The 21,925-nt window shown below is 37.9% G+C and overlaps 2 protein-coding genes across 4 annotated transcripts in view; one reads left to right on the top strand and one right to left on the bottom strand.

Moving 5' to 3' along the window:
* MAK (male germ cell associated kinase) overlaps positions 1 to 21,596 on the bottom strand; it is a 29,762-nt gene extending 8,166 nt beyond the window's left edge. For 2 of the 3 annotated variants that reach the window (XM_063160795.1, XM_063160814.1), the window contains exons 1-11: positions 21,467 to 21,576; positions 16,096 to 16,433; positions 14,373 to 14,427; positions 13,312 to 13,433; positions 12,203 to 12,282; positions 10,309 to 10,441; positions 10,041 to 10,212; positions 5,616 to 5,783; positions 3,581 to 3,895; positions 2,368 to 2,558; positions 1,697 to 1,827 (exon numbers count right to left, since the gene is read on the bottom strand). In XM_063160795.1, coding sequence (XP_063016865.1) covers positions 1,697 to 1,827; positions 2,368 to 2,558; positions 3,581 to 3,895; positions 5,616 to 5,783; positions 10,041 to 10,212; positions 10,309 to 10,441; positions 12,203 to 12,282; positions 13,312 to 13,433; positions 14,373 to 14,427; positions 16,096 to 16,196 — 1,468 coding nt within the window. In that variant the 5' untranslated portion in view covers positions 16,197 to 16,433; positions 21,467 to 21,576. Of the gene's footprint in view, positions 1 to 1,696; positions 1,828 to 2,367; positions 2,559 to 3,580; positions 3,896 to 5,615; positions 5,784 to 10,040; positions 10,213 to 10,308; positions 10,442 to 12,202; positions 12,283 to 13,311; positions 13,434 to 14,372; positions 14,428 to 16,095; positions 16,434 to 21,466 lie in introns of all 3 variants that reach the window. The other variant, XM_063160805.1, reaches the window with a different exon arrangement.
* On the top strand, positions 21,014 to 21,424 carry LOC134433802 (uncharacterized). The gene has a single exon (XM_063182819.1). The coding sequence runs from the start codon at positions 21,014 to 21,016 to the stop codon at positions 21,422 to 21,424; it is 411 nt and encodes a 136-aa protein (XP_063038889.1).
* Positions 21,597 to 21,925: the final 329 nt, after the last annotated feature.

The following is a 21,925-nucleotide window of genomic DNA, read 5'->3' as shown; positions in this document are numbered from 1 at the left end:
ACTTTCAAGAGAACTTTTACAAGACTTTCCAGTATAGCTACTTGGTTTCTACAAAACCATAATCTCATAATTGATACTTCTGTTTGTCAAAAAAGGAACACACAAATTAAAAATACATATCAAAAATTTGGGTTCCCAAGGCTGAAAATTAACTATTTCTTCAAGGGTTAAGTTAAAACGTAGGACAAAGGTTCTTGTGACTTCAGCATGTTACAAGCATTACAACAGTTAGTAGGATTAGAGCACATGAAAGCAGCTCGCAGATCTACTGGTTGCAGAACTGAAGTAATATAGATAAATAATAACAATGTTCCTTGGACCTATTATTCCCTTAAATGTTGAAATTAATTATTTTTTACATCTATGCCTCTCTCATTGAAAACCATGGAGACATTAGAATTGTGTTTAATAAAACATAAGAAATACAAATGAGTCTTTTAATTGTGTTACCTTTAGATACGGAAGTTCCTCACTCTTTATATTTTTCTTTTTCTTTTGGACTTAAACTGTTAATTCTCTGAGCATCCTATTTAATATTCTAGAATTGAAGTCATCACTGCCCTAATGAGTTCCTGACAAATTAATCATATGTTCTATCAAAACAACTTGCCTGACAATGGGGAATTCCTCTGTGAGCCACCTAAATTCTCAAATGTGGATTACAGAAGTCATAGTATGATTACTGTAATTGTACAAACCACCACAGTAACAAAAGATACTGAGACACCAAGAAAATAATTTGATTATAGAATATATTCAATACTAACTAAAGGAAACATTATCTTTGCTTTCTCCTTTCCATTCTCATTCCCAGTAATTAAATAATATAATGTTATTTTCCTGACAAAATCACTCAGATTTAGACTAAGATATCTATTTCTAAAGAAGGATGACTGCCTTGAGAAAGGAAGTGAGTGTATGAATTCCTACCAGTGCCAGTAGATGGATATTTCTAAACACTTTGTACAAGGAAGGGGACTGTGTTTATCAGAACTTGTATGTTCAGAAAACCCCAAACATCCTGACAATGCAAAATTGGTAAATATGCGCTATATAAAATCATAGAATGGTTTGGGTTGGAAGGGACCTTAAAAATCATCCGGTTCCAATTGCCCTGCCATGGGCAGGGACTCCTTCCACTAGACCAGGTTGCTCAAGGTTCCATCAAACCTGGCCTTGAACACTGCCAGGGATGGCGCATCCACAGGTCCTCTGCACAATCTGTCCAGTGCCTCATGACCCTCACAGTAAAGAATTTCTTTTGTATATCTTTTCTAAATTTCCCCTCTTTCCATTTGAATCCATTACTCCTAGCCCTATCACTACAGTCCTGATGAGAAACATGTATGTAGTTTCTTTAGTCCTCACATACACCTGCTCATAGAGTAATCAGGATATATTCCTAGTAATCCAAGAGATGTTGGATTTATATTACTGAGGATTTTTTATATTACAGGTCATAAGAGGGCCTGTGCACTTTTATAGTGTACAAGCAGTGTTGAGGTCCTGCCATGTTTTCATAGCCAGGAACTGCTGCATCAATTGTGATATCTTCTAAGGAAGCCATTGAGTCCAAAACATGAAAATTTAGTTTGGTTAAGACAAAATTATCCAGTAAGAAATCTAAAGCTTAAATGTATTGTATGTAGATTGTGCACAGCTTGCATTTTCCATATGTATTGACTTTTAACCTTACCAGGCAGATATCTTGATTGGCTTATATAATAATCTTTAGCTGATGTATTTGATCTCTCAGAATCATTTCTCATCAGAATCTTGTTTTCCCCTCCTGGCTGGACACAGTGTGAAGCTTTTGGTTCTGGCACACTGAAAAATCAAAATTTTCAAACCATGTGACCAACAACGCCAGCTCAGAATACCACAAGCTGATCTTAGCCTGAAAAATACAGTGCTCTTTGCTTATCCTACTTTTCTCAGTAGAGTATGCTTCCACAAAGTAACACTCAGACCTAACACCTCACAAGAGCCTGACCTGGGATTTGAAGAAAGAAATGTATCCAACACTATGGAATAAAAGCAAATGTGCCCAAATGGCAGAACACAGTACCATTCAATTGACAAAGGAAATAATGTTAGTATGTCAAATTTTAGTAAAACAGTTTCTTAAATACACAACAACCACCTGAACCATATAGTGCCTGAAAACAAATTTGATTCTGTTTGGATATGTTGTTACTGGCACTGTAACAACATAACACCCAAAGCTGATCTGCTCATGCAATTCTTGGCATTCTTGCAGAATTCTGGTGACTTGAATTTTAATAGACTTGTCTTAATCAGTCCGTAAATCTACTTCTGGACACTGTTTACTAAAAGAAATTGTGATTTTATAATTGCAGGACCTACCTAAAAAGAAATTCCTTGTTTTTCTTTTCTTTTAACAGTGCAATGCTAGGCTTCTTTGAAGATGACATTCCAAATTCAGGGTCATCCAAGTCATCCCAGCTATCCACAGCCTTTACCAAAGTCCGACCCCACCGTCTTCTGCAGGTTTTAGGACCTAGTACACCATTCAGAGGGCCACTAGCTGCTTGTTTCTATTTTAAATAAATTAAAATAATAAAAGTTAAAATAAAAATAAAAAAGCACTTTAATTCAATTCTAAAATTTTGTATTTTGTATCTAGTATAACTCCTGACTACAGACTTTGAGGGAATTACAGAATTTGAGGGAATTTTTGCCAGTGTGTTGTACCTGTTTTGGTCATAGTCTCATTATGACTTTAAGTACAAAACATAATAATGCCAGCATGTACTTGAAGTGTAGTTCTTTTGGACTTTCATCCTTGAATTACTCCAGTTTACCTGAACTAGTGAGGTTAACATTCTGTTTGCAAACCCAGTTCAGTGCTCAACCACTGTTTCTGGCATCTTGCTGAACTCATGCTCTGAACAGTGGTAGGTGAGCTGTCGAGAAATAGAGCACAGTGGTGCAGAACACTGCTGTGCCCCCAAAGTAAATACAGCAAATAAAAGAAATATTTAACATTCTGTTTCAAGGAAATCATTAAGTTTCAAAACTCTCCTTCTATCTATAATTTGCTTTCCAGTATTCTCTGAATACCCGTTATTTTTCACATACTTTGTATTGCAGTTCAGTGAGTACAAGTACAAAGCAAAATGGAAGTTACAAACCAAAGTTTACTACTAATCTTCCTAAAAATCATAATTGCCAAATTCTTGCAAGGTTAAGAGCTGGATGAATCTTTCTGGGTATTTTCCTGCATAAGGCAAGTGAAGTTCTCCCTTTCCACTTCTCTGTTGTGACAGTATTGTTGTGATTGTTTCTCAAAGGTCAATAAGTAACAGCTGTTCCAACTCCATTACTGCATAAGCATGTCACTGAGGGCTATTATGATGAACATTGTTGTTACAAGCAATCTATTCTTCTGACTTGCTATAAAATTTTAATAAGCAGACAGTTATATCGTCACTTATTCCCTAGTTATCTATCTGCATCTCCTCTAATAAAACATATGACAATTTTCAAGGGATCACCTGGCTGAACATCCTAAGAACTTTTAATAAAACCATCTTTCTAGTTATTGAAGACAACTTACAGGCGATGAGTCTTTATTGATCATTGGAAAAAGTGGTTGTGACTGTGGCTGCTGCTGCTTTGGTACTTGCTGGCTAGCTGTATTCTGAGGCAACTGAATTTGCTGGAGAGGCTGGTGGTTAACCTTTGGCAAGGGCTGTGGCTGTGTTTTGTCAGGTAAATCAGGTGAAGACAGAGGTTCTGGCTTAGCTTCCAGTTTAGGTAAAGATGGCTTTGGCTCTGTTGGCTGAACTGGTTTAACAGGAGTCTGCTTCTCCAGATACTGTGGGGGAGGTCCTAAAATTTGGCCAACTTGAAAGTAAGGGTGCTTCAAAGCCTGCAGAGGAAGATATAACACATCAATTTTAACTTCAAAAAGTTGACTTTGGTAACCTCATCAGGGATCTAAGCAGGTTACTGAAACATTTGAGCACGCTTTACAGAACAGATGGAAGGGTAATGAGATCATATGTAAAGTGTATATTGAGAACTGGCAGTTCTGTATTTCAAACTCTTACATAACTTAGTAAGTCTGATCCACTTGTATATTTAACAGCAGTCATATCCTTTTGTTCCCTTCTTTACTGCTAGGTGGAGGTGCATTATACATTTAACACCATTCTATATTTATGCAGTAACAAATTTCTCTTTTAAAGAGGTAGATCCCACTACTTTTAGCACATGCTTTATTTACATGTCTCCACTGCTGACTGTATTTTAGCAACTCAGTGAATAGCCTGAGTTTTTAAATTAAAAACTAAACAAAACTAACAACAACAAAAGCTCCAGAAGTGAGATGGTGTATGGATTCTACAATTAGAGAATGTTAATGAGCATTTTTCTTATCACCAGCTTTTCCTTTCCTTTAAAATACATTCACTATGCCTGCTGTGCCTTCATGGTGTTTATTAAGAAAATATAGTGTCTGTCTTAAGGCAGATGTTCATTTGATCCTTTCCTCTGACCTTTACATGTCCTCTGTTAGATGCAGAGCTCGGACACACCGTAGTAACACACCTCCCACTATATCAAAACAACCCACTCTGTTAATCCTTCTGGATAGGATCCTACTCTTTGTTAGTTCTCAAATGCATGTTTTGCCTCAGCTGCACTCAAGAATAGCTGCCTTTGAACACACTGCCATGTATGTGCATTAAACTCTTCCTTTTGACTGTGGATTACACATCTGCTGCAGCTGCTTCCTCGATAACTCACCGGGGTAAAAGCTGGTTATTTGCTTTTATAAAGCACCATAGAGTGTTTTGTGTAGAGGTACATAGTACTAGACTACAGATAGATCTCCATCTCTGTACAATAGACATGCTTTATAAAGTGGAGAGGAATGTTTGCTTTATTTGGTACCATCTGCTTAACTGCTTCTGAATCACCTGCAGTACATCGACCTAGGGTAACTTGCAATATGTCATTTCTTTCTCAATTGTATTCCTCTTTTATATGTTCTAAATAGGATTACATTAGGTAAGAATAGTAAAAAAAATCCACAGAATGTACCATCTTTGGTCCTTGAAATATGTGTTTTGAAAATTAATTTGGACAAAAATTGTGATCTTTGTGACCTATTGGCATGTTCTTCACAAAGGTCTTTCTTTATCACTTCATACAACTTATATTCCAAGTAAAAATAAGCCTTAGGTCTTCCATTCTGCATTCCATCTGTGGCTTCACAAAAAACAAAGTTTTCAAACTTTTTGGTACCTCCCTTTGTACAGATGGGGAGGAAAACAAAAGTGGCAAAGTGATGACAGGCACAATTGAAACATTTGCACCTCAGCTATTTCTCTGTCCTGTACAGAGAGAATTTAAGAAACACAGTACAGAAGACAATATTGCAGAAATAACTGAAGAGTTTCTGATGTCTGCTGAGCCAGGTTTAGAACTTTCTCTTCTCATCACTTAGTCTCATTCCCATCAAAGTGTTCAAAATGAGGAGACATTTGTGGCCATCACTATTATGACAATCAATTGGTTTCTGTATCTACAATTTTTTAAAATGCATGAAAATTCAGTCTTATACTTAATCATTGATGTGCTCACACCTGACTTGCTGTAGGTCTCTTCTTTGGATTCCAGTTCAGCATATCACTCATAAGCTGTATTGCTTCATTGCTTGCATTTGGGATGAGAGTTTTTAGGCTTATAGGGACACATTGTGGGAAACGGAAATTCATGGCAGAAGCAAGGTGGTATCCTTCTGTCCAGTCACTCTGTTTCAAAGGAAAGAAAAATCAGCACCAAAAAAGAACAAAGATGTATTTAGATAAAATTTAAGGCAGCTTGAGTCATGTTTGGTCTGCGTGGCTCCTTCCTTTATGGTCAAAAGCAAGCATTCCTGTTTTCTGTGACAATTATTACAACACTGGTGAATGCAGCATCAATCTCCAATGACAGTGCTCCTGAGGTCTCCTGTAGCTACAGGTGGAACCATCACCATGGACACATCCTATCTGAAGGAGAACAGAGTGCAGCAGTACCAGGAATGCCACATCCCATCTGCCACAGAAATGAGCCCAGCACTGACTTCAGCATGCCCTCTTTATGGAAATAGCAGAGGCAAAGCCCCTCCATTCACCATGTCCCAGCTGTATAACCATGATGCAGCCTATACAATACAGCACTGATCCACCATTATGACAGTCAATGATTAAGTTACAACCAGACTTAGTATGGTTACAACCAGATCAGTATTGCAACAATAAAAAAACATGATCACCAAATAAACACTTTTTTAAAAAGTGTTTAACTTTCTAAAAGTAAACCTTGAAGTCCTTCATTGCTTGATAACTGCATTCTTGTAATACAGAGCTACAACATTATCCAAGACCTCAACAGACCTTTTACTCCACACCCTTGTCCCTTCCTGACAGGTGTTAAGTCTCAAAAAGCTTCCAATTTCTGGCAATCCCCAGCCAGATTATACAGATTACTCCAGAGAGTAATCTCCTCATGATTAGGAAAATGGAGGTTTCTCGTACAAAAATAAATTACCATTGTTGAATGTCCTGTCATCCATGGATACCAAGAAGGACTATCTGATTCTTCCCTCTAGAGTGGCCTTTTTAAACATTGGAAGGTGTATTTCTTTTAATTTCTTCCAGTCTTTGTTTGTACAGGCTAAAAAAACCCAAACAATTCCTAAGGTCTAGGCTTTTAAAGTTTTATTTCCTCTCTAGACTCTTGATTTTTTTTGTCTTTAAAATTCTAAACTGGATATAATATAGCAAGAGAAACAGAAAGATTAGTTCACATGTTAATGGGCAATATTCCTTTTTCTACAAATTGGTATGGTATTTGTCTTTGTCACTAAATAGTTCCTACGGCCTCTCCTACAGATGTGTTAGCTGGATGGTGATCCACAGCTATTCATATAGCTTATTATTCCTGCCTAAGTACAGCATTCTGTGCACTACTGAAAAAATTTCTTTAAAGCTACATCTCTAATTCTATACATTAAAAAAAAAAATCCTTCTAAATTCCAGTCTTCTTTTCTAACATAATTCTTCTCTGCCTGCCATCTACTAGCTTAAGCAGCAAAATCTACTCCATCAGACAGCCTTCAATACAATTTTAAAAATTTAATCAGAGGCAGAACCACTCAAGTTTTATTCAATGAATCTTTTGAATAAGAGACAGTGAAGCTTTACTGTCTGGACAACTCTTTCCAAACAGGTATGCTCTCATCCTGCAATTTGTATAGAAATATGCTGCTGAGAATGTTATGAGGGACGGCATCAGAAACCTTACTGAAGACAAGGTATGACATTTGTGCTCTTCCTCTGTCCACCACGCTTTTCGCACTGCTACAGGGAGAATTGGACTGATTTGATACAATTTGGTCTTAAAGTATCATGATAGCCATTACTCATCTTTTAAAGTACAACAGTTTTAGCTCTGTTAGCACAGTCCATGGTAATAAAAAACTCAAATATAATTATAAACCACATCTGTTTAAGCTAAGTTTCAAGATTTCAAGTGACTTCCTCTTTCACCTCAGAGAAAAAAACCTCAGAACAAACCTCAGTTTGTTCATTTAAATCAATGGAGAAAAACTTCCCTCCTTCACAGCATTGCCCTTCTTTATTGAGTCTGGTGGCATTCTGTCTGCTAGAAATAAAGGAACAGTTTACAACAAAGTACCATGGGCTGCATGTTGAACTGATGAAGCATAGGGATAAGGTGAAAACAGTACAAGAGCAAAATGAAAAATACACTTCTATTAAAAAAAATAATTTGCAATAATTTAAAGTGCCATTGCCAACCTTCAGCTAATGAAAAGGCATTTCATTAATCTCTGCTATTGAGGTTGTCATCAATTTTTTCATTAAATTCTCACAGGACAAGTGCACCACCACTGGCAATACTTGAATGGTGCAATTTAATTTATTTATAAAATAAATAAAGCAACTTAATTTATAAAATAAAACAAAAAGGTTACCTGCCACTATTTAAAACCCAGATTCACAAAAGTCATTGGTATGTTGTTATGGACTTAAGCAAAGGAAGGTAAAATGGAATGAAGATAGCTCCTGGGCATAATTCCTGTAATTCATTATTGTGGGATAACAGAATAAATGAAAATGAATGTCTGAAAAAAATAATATTTGTAAAACTATCTGCAAAATCAGACTATTAAAATAACTACTTATATTTTTCAGAATATAAGTACTTGTAACAAGTGCATTGTTTGTTGTGGTAATTCCTATCATACTATTTAAGTACTCCTTTTACAAAGTAATCTCCTTGAAGAATGCCTTAGCACTGTTGTAAGGAGAGAAAATTCCCAAGTCTGCCCAGCAGATGACACAAAGTAATTAATTATAGTTTCCTGATTCAAGCAGGCTGACTTAAAATGTCCTTAACTCTTGGGGCCTTTAAGGGAGCCTAAAATTTTTTCTGGAATATTCAGCTTGTAGTGGTCCGTGCTTTCCCAAGCACTAAGCTTTCTAGTCAGGGCATGACAGACTCTAAACAGTCACATTTGCTTCTGTTAGCTCCTTGTAAGGTTAGAGAAAAACCACAGCAATCAGCTCAATGTTTCTGTGCTACTGCACACAGTGAAAACCTCTCTCTGATCTCCTTGCATTTCAGAGCTTGTTTATGCTGTGTATTGAAAATGTTCCAGAAGCCAGCATGGTGCTGTCTTTCAGACAGTCTTCATAAACATCAAAATGTTCCTCTTACTATCCTAGATTTGTGATCTGCTTAAGAAAGTTCACATCTGCATTTGAAAACTCAAGTCTTAAAATACTGCTCCTATCTGCACATTATTCCTGAGGCACAACTCTGTCATACTGTTTTACACATCATACCAATTTTCACTGAGTCCCCCTGATTCAATTTTCACTTCCACAACATATCATCCATAACTCTCCACCTGACCTTTTCCTCTTTGCTCTGTCATGAGTTTGCACCTGTTTCTCACAATGTTCTCTTGGATGTTCTCCCACCACTTCAAGCTCTGCATGTTCCTGGCTAAGCTTAATCTATTTCTGTTTTAAGTTTTCTGTTCCTTACTTCTCTATTGACAGCAGCTTCTTTACTGGACAAGAATTACATTGTATTTTATACAGGTAGAACACTAATGAAACTGATGTATCTCTCTCCACCCTTAGGTTCTTCTAGGTGGACTGTGTTTGGTCAGTTACTCCTCCAGTTCTATTTGCACTCATAAAATGCTCATATGTATCTGCCATTTCTTACTTTAGCCTACAAAAATATTTAATAGCACATGGTCTTTTTTTTCAGTTCATTTGAAATTTTGAAAGCAACCCTATTCTTTTCTTGCATATTCTCCCATCCATTTAGTAAAACAACTTTTAAACTGAATATAATTGCATCCATTTTTATATGCACTACCAAAACTTTTCTTATAATTTTAAAAAGTATTTAGCTCATACAGAAAATAAGTGAAAAGAGTTGTTTCCTCTCTAAAATACTGCACATTTTCCCTCAATTACTTCTTATTGCTAATAATATTTATGAGACATCTGTGTTTGAGATTAAATGGTTTTATACTTTAAAAATAAGAAAAGCATAATTTGTCTTATTTATGGTAACTTGTACAAGCTCCAAATTCTGTGTGCCAGCACAGAAGAATTACACTTTTGGGAAGGGAAAGCAAATTGGCTCTGGTAAATTAAATCCAAGGAGAATTCTGATTTGCTTTCCATTATAAATAGCTTTAAATAACAAAATTAAACAATTTTATCTGGTTTCCATCAGAGGAGATCAAGGCTTCATATAATGGTATGATATACAACAGATGTTAATACACAATGAAAGACTAGCATTACATGCCTTAATGGAAGCTGAAAAGAAATACAGTTGAGCAAACACTAAGTCTGCAGGAAACTTATTGAAACAATAATTCAGTATGTATGTTCTGAAAGATAACACTGAATATTTTATAATAATTTGATTTTTTTTTTTTGTAATAAAATTGTGTGAGGTTTTTAAAGCCTCACCTTCTTTGGAGTCCCTAGGACTTGGCAAATTTTGAAGATTTCATCTACTTCACTTGTGCCTGGGAAAAGAGGTCTGAGTGTGTATAACTCAGCCATTATGCTGCCAACTGCCCATATATCAATAGGTGAGCTATAGACAGACGATCTCAGCAAAACTTCAGGAGCACGGTACCTGTGAGGATGGAGGGAAAGAATAAATAAGTTATATAAGAATGGTAACAGGAGGGTAATTAGTTAAGATAATGCATTAAATTCTTGACATACTTACCACCTGGTAGAAACATAATCTGTGTAAGGTGGCTGAGATCTTAGTTCTCTAGCCAACCCAAAATCTGCAATTTTCACAAGTTCTGGTCCACTACAGAGAAGGTTTTCAGGCTTCATATCCCTATGAAAAAATCCTGTAGAAGACCAAACAGATAAGAGCTGCAAATTATCATAGAATCACATCTTAAGGAGCAATTTCTAATAAGAGTAATCCAGTATTTACTTTGGGATGTTTTGGAATAAAATAGTGGTTTTCAGTCTTTTTTCTTTCTTTTTTTTTTTTTTTAATTCAACATAAAATAATTGGAACTCTCCCCCAACAAATGCACACATTTTCCCTCCAATGATTATTACACCAAGTGTTCTTAAATTAACAAATGTAAACTGTCATTAGCACACTAAGGAAAATGAATTGGCTGGTAGCAACATCAAGTTAAAACCAGTTTCAGAATGAAATCTTTTACTTTATCAGTTTTGGATAACGGAAAATTGAGCACCTGACACACTTACTTGATTAATAAAATTGCTTGAATGATTTTTAGCTAGTTATTTATCATTGTGACAATGATTTGGAGATACAGACATTTACAGGATATCCAAATCCTGCTCAGAAATGCTTATATTAGTAATGCAGGCACATAAAGCTTCTTCAGTGTTTGCTGTTGGCTTGAGGATCTCTATATTTGGGCAATGGTTAAGTCACTAGGCAAATCAATTCTGCTGTTTAATTGGAACACACAATTTGTTATGTTATCCATTAATTTGATTGAAATCCACTTGCTAGAATAAAGCACTTAATTTCTGCATGCATAAATTGAAAACAACTGTAAGAAATTCATTGAAATTATTACAGTGAAATGTAAATGTTCAAATTTATCATACCTGTTATTCCCTTATACACTTGTGGTCAAATCAAGATATAAATATTGTAACTTAAAATTAGAAGCTTTTTAAAAAAATCTAATTTTCTAATTTATTTTGCAGAGAAATGATGTAGGAAAGGAGGATGCTAACAAACAGTATATGATCCTGATTAGAAGGACAAGCAAATGTCAATTTCTGGGTATTTGACACTACTAAGTAATTATTCATTTAATTCACCAACAGACCTCTTCAGGGTACATTAAAAGCAAATCAAACCTCACTAGGAACACATTTTGTTTTCAGCTAATGTTTTATTGTCTTTGGAAAGTTTTAAGGATACCATTGTGATGTGAAGAAGAACTACAAAATCAAAAAGTTGAGCATGAGAGTGAATTATTACCTTTTTAAATGCAATACAGTTCACAGACAGATATTAAACATGAGCTTTAGGAGTTTTGAAAACACTGTGAAACTTTTTATTGTTGTGAGCACACCTCAGAGCTCTTATTTAGACTCTTCCTGTAATTCCTAGAAACATCCAATTTACTAAAATATTTAAATCCAGGTTGTATTTGATAAGGATACTCTTTGAATTTCTTAGTGAACAAGTTATTTTAGTATTTTTTTATATGTAGAGTATCATGTTAGTTATAGTATTTCAACAAAAGAGTACTTAGGTATTAATGCTCCTCAATTAGATCTTTTTGAGGATGCAGAAGTGATTAGTACAGGCGAGCATATAAATTTCTTTAGTTTGTTCATTCATCTACTAACTAAAGTAGAAAAAACTACTGCACAGTGTATTAACAACATCCAGTGCTTTCCAAGAGAAAGAGGAAAATCCATTTATGGGAAAACAAAGAGTAACTTCAGGCAAAGTTTAAAACTGCACCACACTTGAAACAGGTAACCATGATTTTATCAGAGATGATTAATAGCCCTCACTAGGTTATTTGATTCATGTTATTTCTGTGCATGATCTTATTTTCTAAAAAAAGTGCTACACAGTTAAACTCTAGTAGGAAACCTACCATGTTTGTGGATGAAAGCCAGGCCTTGCAATATCTGATACATCATGTTTCTGATGACTGACTCAGGGAAAAATTTGTTTCTGTGAAGAAACAAGGTAAAAATGTACATAATTCAGAAAAATAATGTGCCTTCAGAACATATATGTTTCTTTATTTTGCCTAACACATCACAAACACAAGAAAACACACCCATCAAGTCAAAGCAAGAGAGATGCAACTCTCATTTCAAAACTCTCTTGGGCCTTAATCTCAACCACTTCAAGTGCAGCAGCAGGACTTCTGTGCTGAGATGTTCATGGTGCTGTCTCTGTAGAAGCTGGCTGGCCAGCAGTGTGCTGGACCAGGTGGGTGTGGAATGCACAGTGCTGTAGCAAGGCAGAGCTGGCACAGTGCAGCACAGGCAGGTGCATTACCCAGCAGTGCCCTTAAGGCAGCCCTGCTAAGAGCAACTCTGCTCAGCTGCAGAGTAACATTGTGGTCATGTCACCAGCAGCTACCTCAGGATGTCAACCCAGGGCTTGGCACATTAGCAGATACAAGTGCATGACAAAATCTGGAGGAAACCCACACCAAAGGCAAAACAATTCATCAAAAGAAAATGTTATTGAAAAGGCAGGTCCTACTCTGAAGACCACCTTGCAAGCCTTGCTATGTACTGTTTGTCCAAGATTGCAACATCAGAGTTAGCCCATGTTAGGCCATTCTTACAAAGATGCATCCATGCACCATCCCCATCTTAAGTCAAACCCACGAGGAAAAGTAGCATGAACAATGTTCAGCCAATCCTTCGTAAATTAAAATGAAGGCTAATGAAGAAAAAAACCCATAACACAACTATTTGAAATTTCTCTCATGGTTCTACACAAAGGCATGCCAACTCTCCTGTTAACAGGTGATCAAACTTATTTCCAAAGCATTACAATATGCAGTGTTGTAACAGAGCAAAGCAGAACTCTACCCTCAAATAATCAGGTGCAGCAAATCCTGTTCATGCCAATGGCGCTACCGGAGGAGCCAAAACCAGACATCCCAAAGTGTTCTTCAAAGCAGTGTGAGAATCATTAAATAGAGCATGACAGCACACTGCTTTTCTGTGAAAAAAGACATACCTATCCTTCATTAGCTGATAGAGATTTTCCTTCATGTACTCAAACACAAAATAAAGGTGGTCATTTTCTCGTATGACTTCCTTCAATTTTATTACATTGGCATGGTTTAGCTTCTTCAGAGACTGCAACAGAGCAAAATACAGCTTCAGATAACCCCACAGTGACCTTGATTCCTTACCAGAGCTAAATTTTTACCATCTCAGTTTCTAGCACAGAATCCACACAACATATTCATATGATACCCCATTATTTATCTTGCAATCTGTTCTAAAGAAAAACAACCCAAAAGTTTAAATGAACCTCTAATTAAAAGCAAGAACTATATTAATAGTAGTTTAAACCTATTTCTAGGGATTACCTCAGAGCTGGAGTAAAGATTAGCACAAAAACCTAATTCCCTACAACAAAAGGCAAATCTGAAGCTGTAAGAGCTCTTGCTCACTGTACGGAATAAGAAAACCTGCATAATTTTTCCCCTTATTTTTGGCATGAAACTTTCATGAAGAAGGATTGTCTTACAGATGCTCATTTTGGACATACTGATTTGTATGAAGTCCCCAATAAGTTAAATCAAAAGCCCTTTAGTAGGGAGTTTTATATTTGCAGAAAATCAGATGCCCAAAACATGGAATTATTTGGAATTTATGCCCAGGTTTTCAAGTGTTATTCTATCACTTGGCTAGCCAAAACTCCCAGTGCTTTCTACAGATGCCCCAAACAAAAGATAAATGGAATGAACACAGCTAGAAATCTGGAAGTAAAATTAAAGAAGAGGACAGTAAACCACAGAAATAAACACATCCAAAATCAATTTCTTTTCCTTTCTCAAAGATAAGAGGCTTGGCTATGAGACATGGACACTGCTTGAGAATAGTGGGATACTCCACAAATCAGCAGGACCTCCAGGAGTGCCAGCACCCCACAGTTTTGTGGAATCTGTCAGCATTTAAGGAGTTCACAGAGTTTGGCCTCACTTGGACACTGTGAGGGTAGCTGCCCTTTTCCTTCATGCAAGCCTAACCAGACACTTATTTTTAAATGTGGCATGTTCACCACTTTACCTTGACTTCTCTCAAATTCATACATTCATCCCATGAATAGAATTTTCTTTTCATTCTGAAATAAAGTCCAAGATAAAGTATTTTCAGTGAACAGTACACAATGTTTTTAGAAATAGAAAATCTAAATTATATTTTCCAAGACTAGCATTATCTATATTTTGAACTCAATTAAAAACATTCTAGTATACCCATCAGCAATATAATTAAAAACAAAGTCAATGCTTAGAATTGCTAAAAATTTACAGTGATTAATCATCAAACATTGAAGCATATTTTTAGACGAGTACAGAGACCATGTAACTCCAAAGTAAAAGGGACATAAACCCTCTTTGGGTCATTTGAATTGTGCTTTTAATAATAAAGCAAGCAACAATGACACTGCACATATATCATGGAAAATGACGTCTTTATGCCCAAGTTGCATATTCTGGGGAAAAAAAAAAAAATTTTGAAATTTGCAAAATATCTGGACTGCTTTCTATTATAATTAAGCATCTGACTTGACTGGTCATTTAAAAAATCTGTTTCAATATATTAATTAAAAAAGGTTTCATTTTTTTCAGGCAACATCATAGCCTCTAAACTAATTGTTATATATAACAGTGTAATACATTTATTTGTAAGTCCTGCATAAATCCAAATGTGGACATTTGGTGTTGCTCAGATCTTGGGATGAAGTTGTGAATGTCATTGCTGTGTTTTGGCAAAGTTCCAGCACCTAAAGTGAAGATATTTAAACCCATAATTTCAAATAAAAGTATCTTCAAGCAAAACCGTACCCAGTCAAGTCCTCAACTTAAAAATCACACTACAGAATTCCAAATCCTGAAATCACAAAATGAACCACTTCCCACAAAATGTTCCTTTTGCTAATAATAATTAAAATAATCAATTGGAGATTCTTTCTTTAGCTTAGATTAATATTAAATTCAGTAATAGTACCAGCAAGAGATGGTGAAACATGAAATTCTCAGTAATTCTTAAAGAAAAAGGTCAGACAATTATATTACAATTATCTTACTGCAGTAGATTCATAAATGAGAGAAAAAGTCCAAGCAAGTTACAATTTCCAGTATTTCAACTTACACTCTATATCCTGCTTGCAATTCTCTAGGAATACAAGGGGAATTCCCCACGCCTTGAGTAGAATTTTTCTTGTTTCGTAATCATCTTTTAAGGCAAGTGTGACAGTACTCTTGATTACACAGAACACAAGTTTATTAGAGCCAGGGTAACAGCCTTTATTTACCTGACCAGATTGTTGTGTTGTTTATCACTGTAGCAACACCTGAAACTTAATGCAGTACTTACAAAGATATGGGGGGCTGGGATGGGATTTCAAATCTACCTGTTAAGATCACTATTCCTGCAATTCATATAAATAAACTCCCTGATTAATCCCATTCACTTTTGCTTCTCCCTTGGTGCTGACCTGACAACACTTTTAGAAGGAAGCATGTTCAAACTGAACAAACGCAGCACGCAATTTTACAAGCCAATGTAAACCAGTAAATTAAACTGATGTGCCTCTCTATTGATCAGTTACCAGAAATCTGACTCACAATCACCTTGTTAAACATCTTAACTAAAATAATTTTGTTATGTTAATTTTCTTTTAAAAGGCGACTTTTTTCAATTCTACACAAATGGAAGACAACAATAAAGTCAAAATTGAAAATCTAAGATTTTGCAAACACCTTTACTGAATTGAGATGCTACATACCTTTTGATAGCCACAAGTTCTCCTGACTCATTGCTCCTCCCCATCAACACGCTGCCATAGGTGCCATCACCCAGTTGTTTCATAATTGTGTAACGATTCATTTTTTTACGACTCAGACAGCCAAAAGCTTATGAAATGGTAAATATATTCTGTTTTATTAAAGGGTTCTGTGCTCTTTGATTTTCTCAAGAGAAATCTTGTTCCAGACTGTTTTATGTTGGTGAATATTTTTCATAACTCAGCAGGATATTCACTGCTCTCTTCCAAACTATAGCTGCTTTGAGATCCAGTTACGAGGAATGGGAGACAGAAGAACATGGTCATCCTCACACAGATCCCTAAAAAGAAAACAAAAAAAAAGAAAAAGACTAGAAGACTAGGTAGTTTTACAGTATTTTAGAAAAGAGACACACTACTACTTGTATCAAGCAATAGCACCCTCCAAAACCACATGTGCTTTTTAAATGGACGTAAATGCAATTAGCTCCTTTAAATTTTTCAAACCACAGAAGGTACCTACTGTACAATTAGGGTTAGAGTAAGCAGAGACTGGAGAGTTGAGGTTACTGTCATAATTCTCTAGAACCAGCAAAGTGTTTATAAAGCTGGTGTATTCTGATAGAAGCCCTTACTCTGAATTTGTAGACAGCAGCAGCTTCCTGAACTATTACAAAGGCATGACTGAAGTTCTGGAAAACATAAAGACACAATTTTTGCACAGGGTGCCATTGCAAACTTAGGGTCTGAATACTGTGTTTGGGATTGGTAATACAAGCAGGCTTCCTATGCTTAAAAGTTAGTGAGGAAAGAAGGTGGAGCAGCAAGATAACCACTACATTTTTCACCCACATAAACTGATTTGTTATAAATGGACATCTTGCTCTGAAGTTCACATAATTCTTAGGCATGGTAATGGCTGAAGAGTTAAGTTTATTCTTCAGTTTTACAAGGCCTGGAGAGAGAAGCATAGAGCTTACATGCACTGGTATGGAAGATTAAATCTGAACTGTCATTTGGAAAAGAATCCATATTGAACAATGCTGAATCACCATATTTGAATCCATGCAAATATTAATTTGAATCCCAATCCAAGTTTGAATCTGAACCCCAGCTTCCACTACACACAATACTATCTGTCACCAATGCTTCAGATGCCTGATGTTAAACACACAAACTCAGAAGAGTCACCCATTTATGCTGGAGTAGGAAAAACTAACAACCTCTCATTGTACAATTTGCTCCCTGTAACCCAAATGCTAATACACAAACATTGAATGCTAACTGAATAATAGCATTCTCTATCTTTTGCCTCTGCTGTCTGAAAACACAAAATAAAACTCAAATCAGTGGGAACACACTATCAGTCTACCTTTATAGGAGATTGAGAACTCAGCATGCAACTCTCTAGTCCTTATCCTTATACCAAAATTAGCTACAGTCTGGTCTGTTCAAACAGATTAAGAAACTCTGATTCAGCTGATAACAAGATTCAGGCTTGAGATTTACAGGCCTGGCAAAATAACAACAAAACTGGCCTCTCAAGGAGTGTGAAATATACATTCTCAAGCAGACCAGCCTGCTATGTAAAGGAAACAGCTGCCTGGACAATAGACCAATGTTTCTAAGTTGTTCTGGGTTGAAATGCTGCTTTCTCTGAATTACAACACAGAGCGTCACTCCCTGTTGCTTCTGTTAGCAGGAAAGAAATCTCACATCACCGGTCAAGATGCCACTGGCCTAGCGGACATCTCAATTTATAATCTTTGCCCCAGGCAACCTTCATTTTGTCAGGGAAAGTTACAAACAAGATTTTTTCTACACCCATCTACACCTCCCCACCCCTAAAGCCACAGCTACAGTGAAATAAGATTTCTGGTTAATAGCGTATTCTGAAAGAAGCTAAAAATCAGATTTAACAAAAAGTGACATAGGCATCTCAAATTATGATGAGATTTTAAATTGGACTTCCACATATTTAAGCAAATTGTTTTTCTCAGAGTTCAGCTTTATATCTTACTCCGCAGAATGCCTGCATGCACTCTAGTCTTTAATACCATCAATAATACCTTTTTACAACAAGGCTATTTGTTGACTGTGGTAATAAGCAGATGATCAAGTGCATTGATTCCAAGTTAAGATACACTCTGCATACACATCTTGCAAGTTGTCAATGGTTAGCTCTAGGTATATATTAAAAAAACAAACCAACACAAAAACCTTGAGGGTATCCTTATACCCATTTTACAATACAGCACCACACCTAAAGGGTCAGCAATGAAAAACTGTGTTTGCATTTTGTGTATGGGTGTACACAGGTGTATCATGTGAAGTGAAATGTAACAAGTTTTGTGTGCTTGTGTTTCTCTGTTTCAACAAATATCACTGAGCCTTGTTTAAGGTATGTTGTTTGTGAGGGAATTTAGCAATATCTGCTACAGATGGCCCCAGCTTGAACTCCTAGAGTTACATTAAGAAGTTGGAGAATTTGCATGCATTTCATGTTTAAGTTTTTGCTCTCTAACAAAGTGTACCAAAAACAACGTGAGAAAAACTTGTATCTGCAATAAACAGAACAAGATCTAGACACAACCTCAAATTTTGACCTTTAAATCCTCTAATTTTGTTGCCTAAATCCTATCAGCTTTCCAAGTATTTTTTGTTGGAGTATATATTAATCACCAGCTTTAACAATTATTCCTTTTGTCCAATTCTAATATTTGGGCATGTGCAATCAAAACAACTTCAGATAAATTCTTCCTTCCCTCCAGAAATTCTGTGTAATACAACACAGACCCAATTATTCATTTTGTCTGTTTTGTAATATATTTTATTACCTTACTCCTTTTCTGCTGTATACTTTAACTTTTAGGGTACAAAAACACTTGATCAAGTAAAGTATAGAAAAGTTGGTGCATTCCTTCAACAACCAAGTGGAAGTGTCAAATCCACTCAATGGAAATGCACAAAACAAGGTGTGAAAACCACATACCCTGACAACAATGTCTGTGTACCATCACACCTACCCCACACTGACATGTTTTGGAATTACAGAGCATGATGATTAGAACATAAATGGCCCAGAGATTCACATTTCCCTACAACAGACTTCTGCATACTTTGTAATTTTCACCACTCATACCCAGCTCAGGTGTCTGATTTTTTCCTCAGCGGTCTCTCTATATTTTCTTTTTCAAATCTGCAGTTCAGTTTTGTCTTTGGTACTAACCTGAGGAAAAGCAAGGGCTCAGTCTAGCTTTTCTGGTTAAAATAAGCCTTTGGAATGGCCTGCTTATATGATATTATTGTAGTGATGTAAAGCTCTAAAATGTAAAATTGTCATAACAGGTACCAAACAGACAGAGAAATCCTAGTCTAAACAACAGCTTGTTGTTACTCTTAATGACATACTGCACATAATCTCTTTACACAGGATTAAGGAAAGATTAAAGCCAGGGACAAATAGAGGACAAAATAAAATAGCTTGACAGAATTCTTAATTTGTGTAAATTTAGGGAACCTGGACAAGTACTAGAGAATTGAAACAAATCATCATTTTTACTGTATTACTGGTGTCTTGAGCACTAGCAGCAATTTTATATTATTTTAGATGTCTGGATTACATTTCAAAACGTAATGAATAGCAACAAATCACCTACATTTCTTATATACAAATACTACGTTTTACCAAGAGTTCTACAATTGCATCCTAAACAAACTACTCTCAAATAATTAGAAACTAGGATGTGTGACCCAATAAGAGCTCCCACCCAGAGAAGCAAAACACTCACAAACAAATTTTACCCTGTTTACAGTAACTGAAGAAATCACCAAAACCATTTGCATGGCACAGTACTGTTCTCAATGATCAGAACTGGCAGCATTACACAGGACAGAACGCATGCTGATACTGATTTTAAAAGTAAAAATAAAAAACAAAAACAAACAAAAACAACAAACCGAAAACCAAATCCAACCACAAAACAACAAACAAATTTTGCTACAAGAACCCTCTTGGTAGTGAATGTATATTACTAAAGCTGCCAGTAATCAGGTCCCATGACAGGTGGCTCCAGTTCTTGAGATTAACCTCAAATCCATTACTCTAATCAAATACCAGCAGTTATTTAAAAACATGACACTCAGCTGCAAGAAAGAAGTCAGTAACGTTGACAATAAATACTGGTGCTTTGAAACAGACTGCCTAAATTTTTTTTAAAGTCCCTTAAAAATCTAGTATATTGTTCCACTTGTGTATATCAGGCATTAAGGATGGGATACATCAAATTAAGAACTCCAGTTTACTCTAAGTATTTCCCCCTGTTTTGTTCCAAACTAGCTTTGGTTCCAAACCACAGTCACTCACACCAACTTTTTCAGCAGATTACCACCATGCCAGCAAGGCTACCACTTCCTACCCACATGAAACCCCTTCCCACCATGCAGTACAGCAAGTTTCAGGATAACAGTGGTTTCAGTGCTGCTGGAACTTCAAGTCTCCAGTTTGGGGCAGCATCCAGAAGGAATATGAACCACTCATCTTTCAGCATCTGCACCACTGTAAGTTTCAATAAAACACAGAATCGTTGTGGTCGGAAGGGACCTCTGGAGATCCAAACCCCCTGCCAAGGCAGGGTGACCTAGAGCAGGTGACACAGGAACACATCCAGGTGTGTTTTGAATGTCTCCAGAGAGGGAGACTCCACCACCTCCCTGGGCAACCTGTTCCAGTGCTCTGCCACCCTCAATGTGAAAAATGTTCATGTTGAGGTGGAACTGCCTGTGTTTCAGTTTATGGCCATTGCTCCTCACCCTGTCGCCAAGCACCATGAAAGACTCTGGCACCATCCTCTTGGCACCTGCCTTTGAGGTAATTATGCGCACTAATGAGATCCCCTCTCCGTCTTGAGAATGGAAACAAATGCTCGTTTCCACTCCAGTTCCACCTGGTGACATCCATTCGCCTCCCGAGTGCGCCAGTCCCTTCCTCAGCACTCAGAGCGCCGAGGGGAGCGCGGCGCTCCAGCCGCTCACTCCCGCCGTGAAACTCGGCACCGCCCGGCCTGCCACTTTCACCCCGCTTCTCCCAATAAAGCTTCACCTACGTCCTCTCATTAACCGCGGAGCTCTCAGGCCGCCAGGGCCCGGCTCTACCCCACCGAAGCCAAAGCAGGCAGGTTCCCCGTCCCCGCAGGTTCCCTGTCCCCGCAGCTCCGCACCCACGCTCCCGCAGCCCAGCACTGAGCGGGGCAGCTCCCCCACACGCCAGCTCACCGCACACCGACCCCAGCCCCCGGAGCACGCTGCGGGCCGGCAGCACCCTCCCCTTTAGGAACGGAGCTCTGCGGGCTGCCGCTCCAGCCCAAACCCGCACCTCCTGCGTGCTGAGGGGACCCCAGGGAGGCCCAGCCCCCGGGGCACCGGCGCTCACCAGCCCGGTCCGAGGAGGGCTCTCGGGCTGCCGTCCCCGCCGCCCCTCGCTCACCGCGGCGCCGCGGGCGGAGCCAGCTCGATGGCGCCGAGCCCCCGGCCCGCCCGCCGCCTCCCTCGGCCGGGCCGCTCTGCCCCGTCACCGGGGCGACGGGCGCGGGCCGGGCCCGGGCTGGGGCGGGCCCGCCGCCGGCACCGCCCTCCCGGCCGCGGGCACGGCTGCCAGGGAGTCCCCGGCGGAGCGGAGAGGCGGTGGATAAACAGCTCTGCGGGGAGCGGGGAGAGCGCCCTGCTGGAAAGGGAACGCTGCGCAACGGGAGCTGAGCCCGGTGACGAGAGCCGCGTCATAGGATTCCTGAAGGTGGCCCCATGATTCGGGAGATCCTCTTTGGACAGTCCCTAT

This window comes from Melospiza melodia, chromosome 1, assembly GCF_035770615.1.
Source record: "Melospiza melodia melodia isolate bMelMel2 chromosome 1, bMelMel2.pri, whole genome shotgun sequence".
NCBI lineage: Eukaryota > Metazoa > Chordata > Aves > Passeriformes > Passerellidae > Melospiza > Melospiza melodia.
Note: the sequence above shows the minus strand (reverse complement) of the source record. Positions and strands in the feature narration are given on the sequence as shown.

Excerpts from the sequence above, each read along its gene's own strand:
- LOC134433802 (XM_063182819.1), top strand. The coding sequence starts at position 21,014 with ATGCTCGTTTCCACTCCAGTTCCACCTGGTGACATCCATTCGCCTCCC.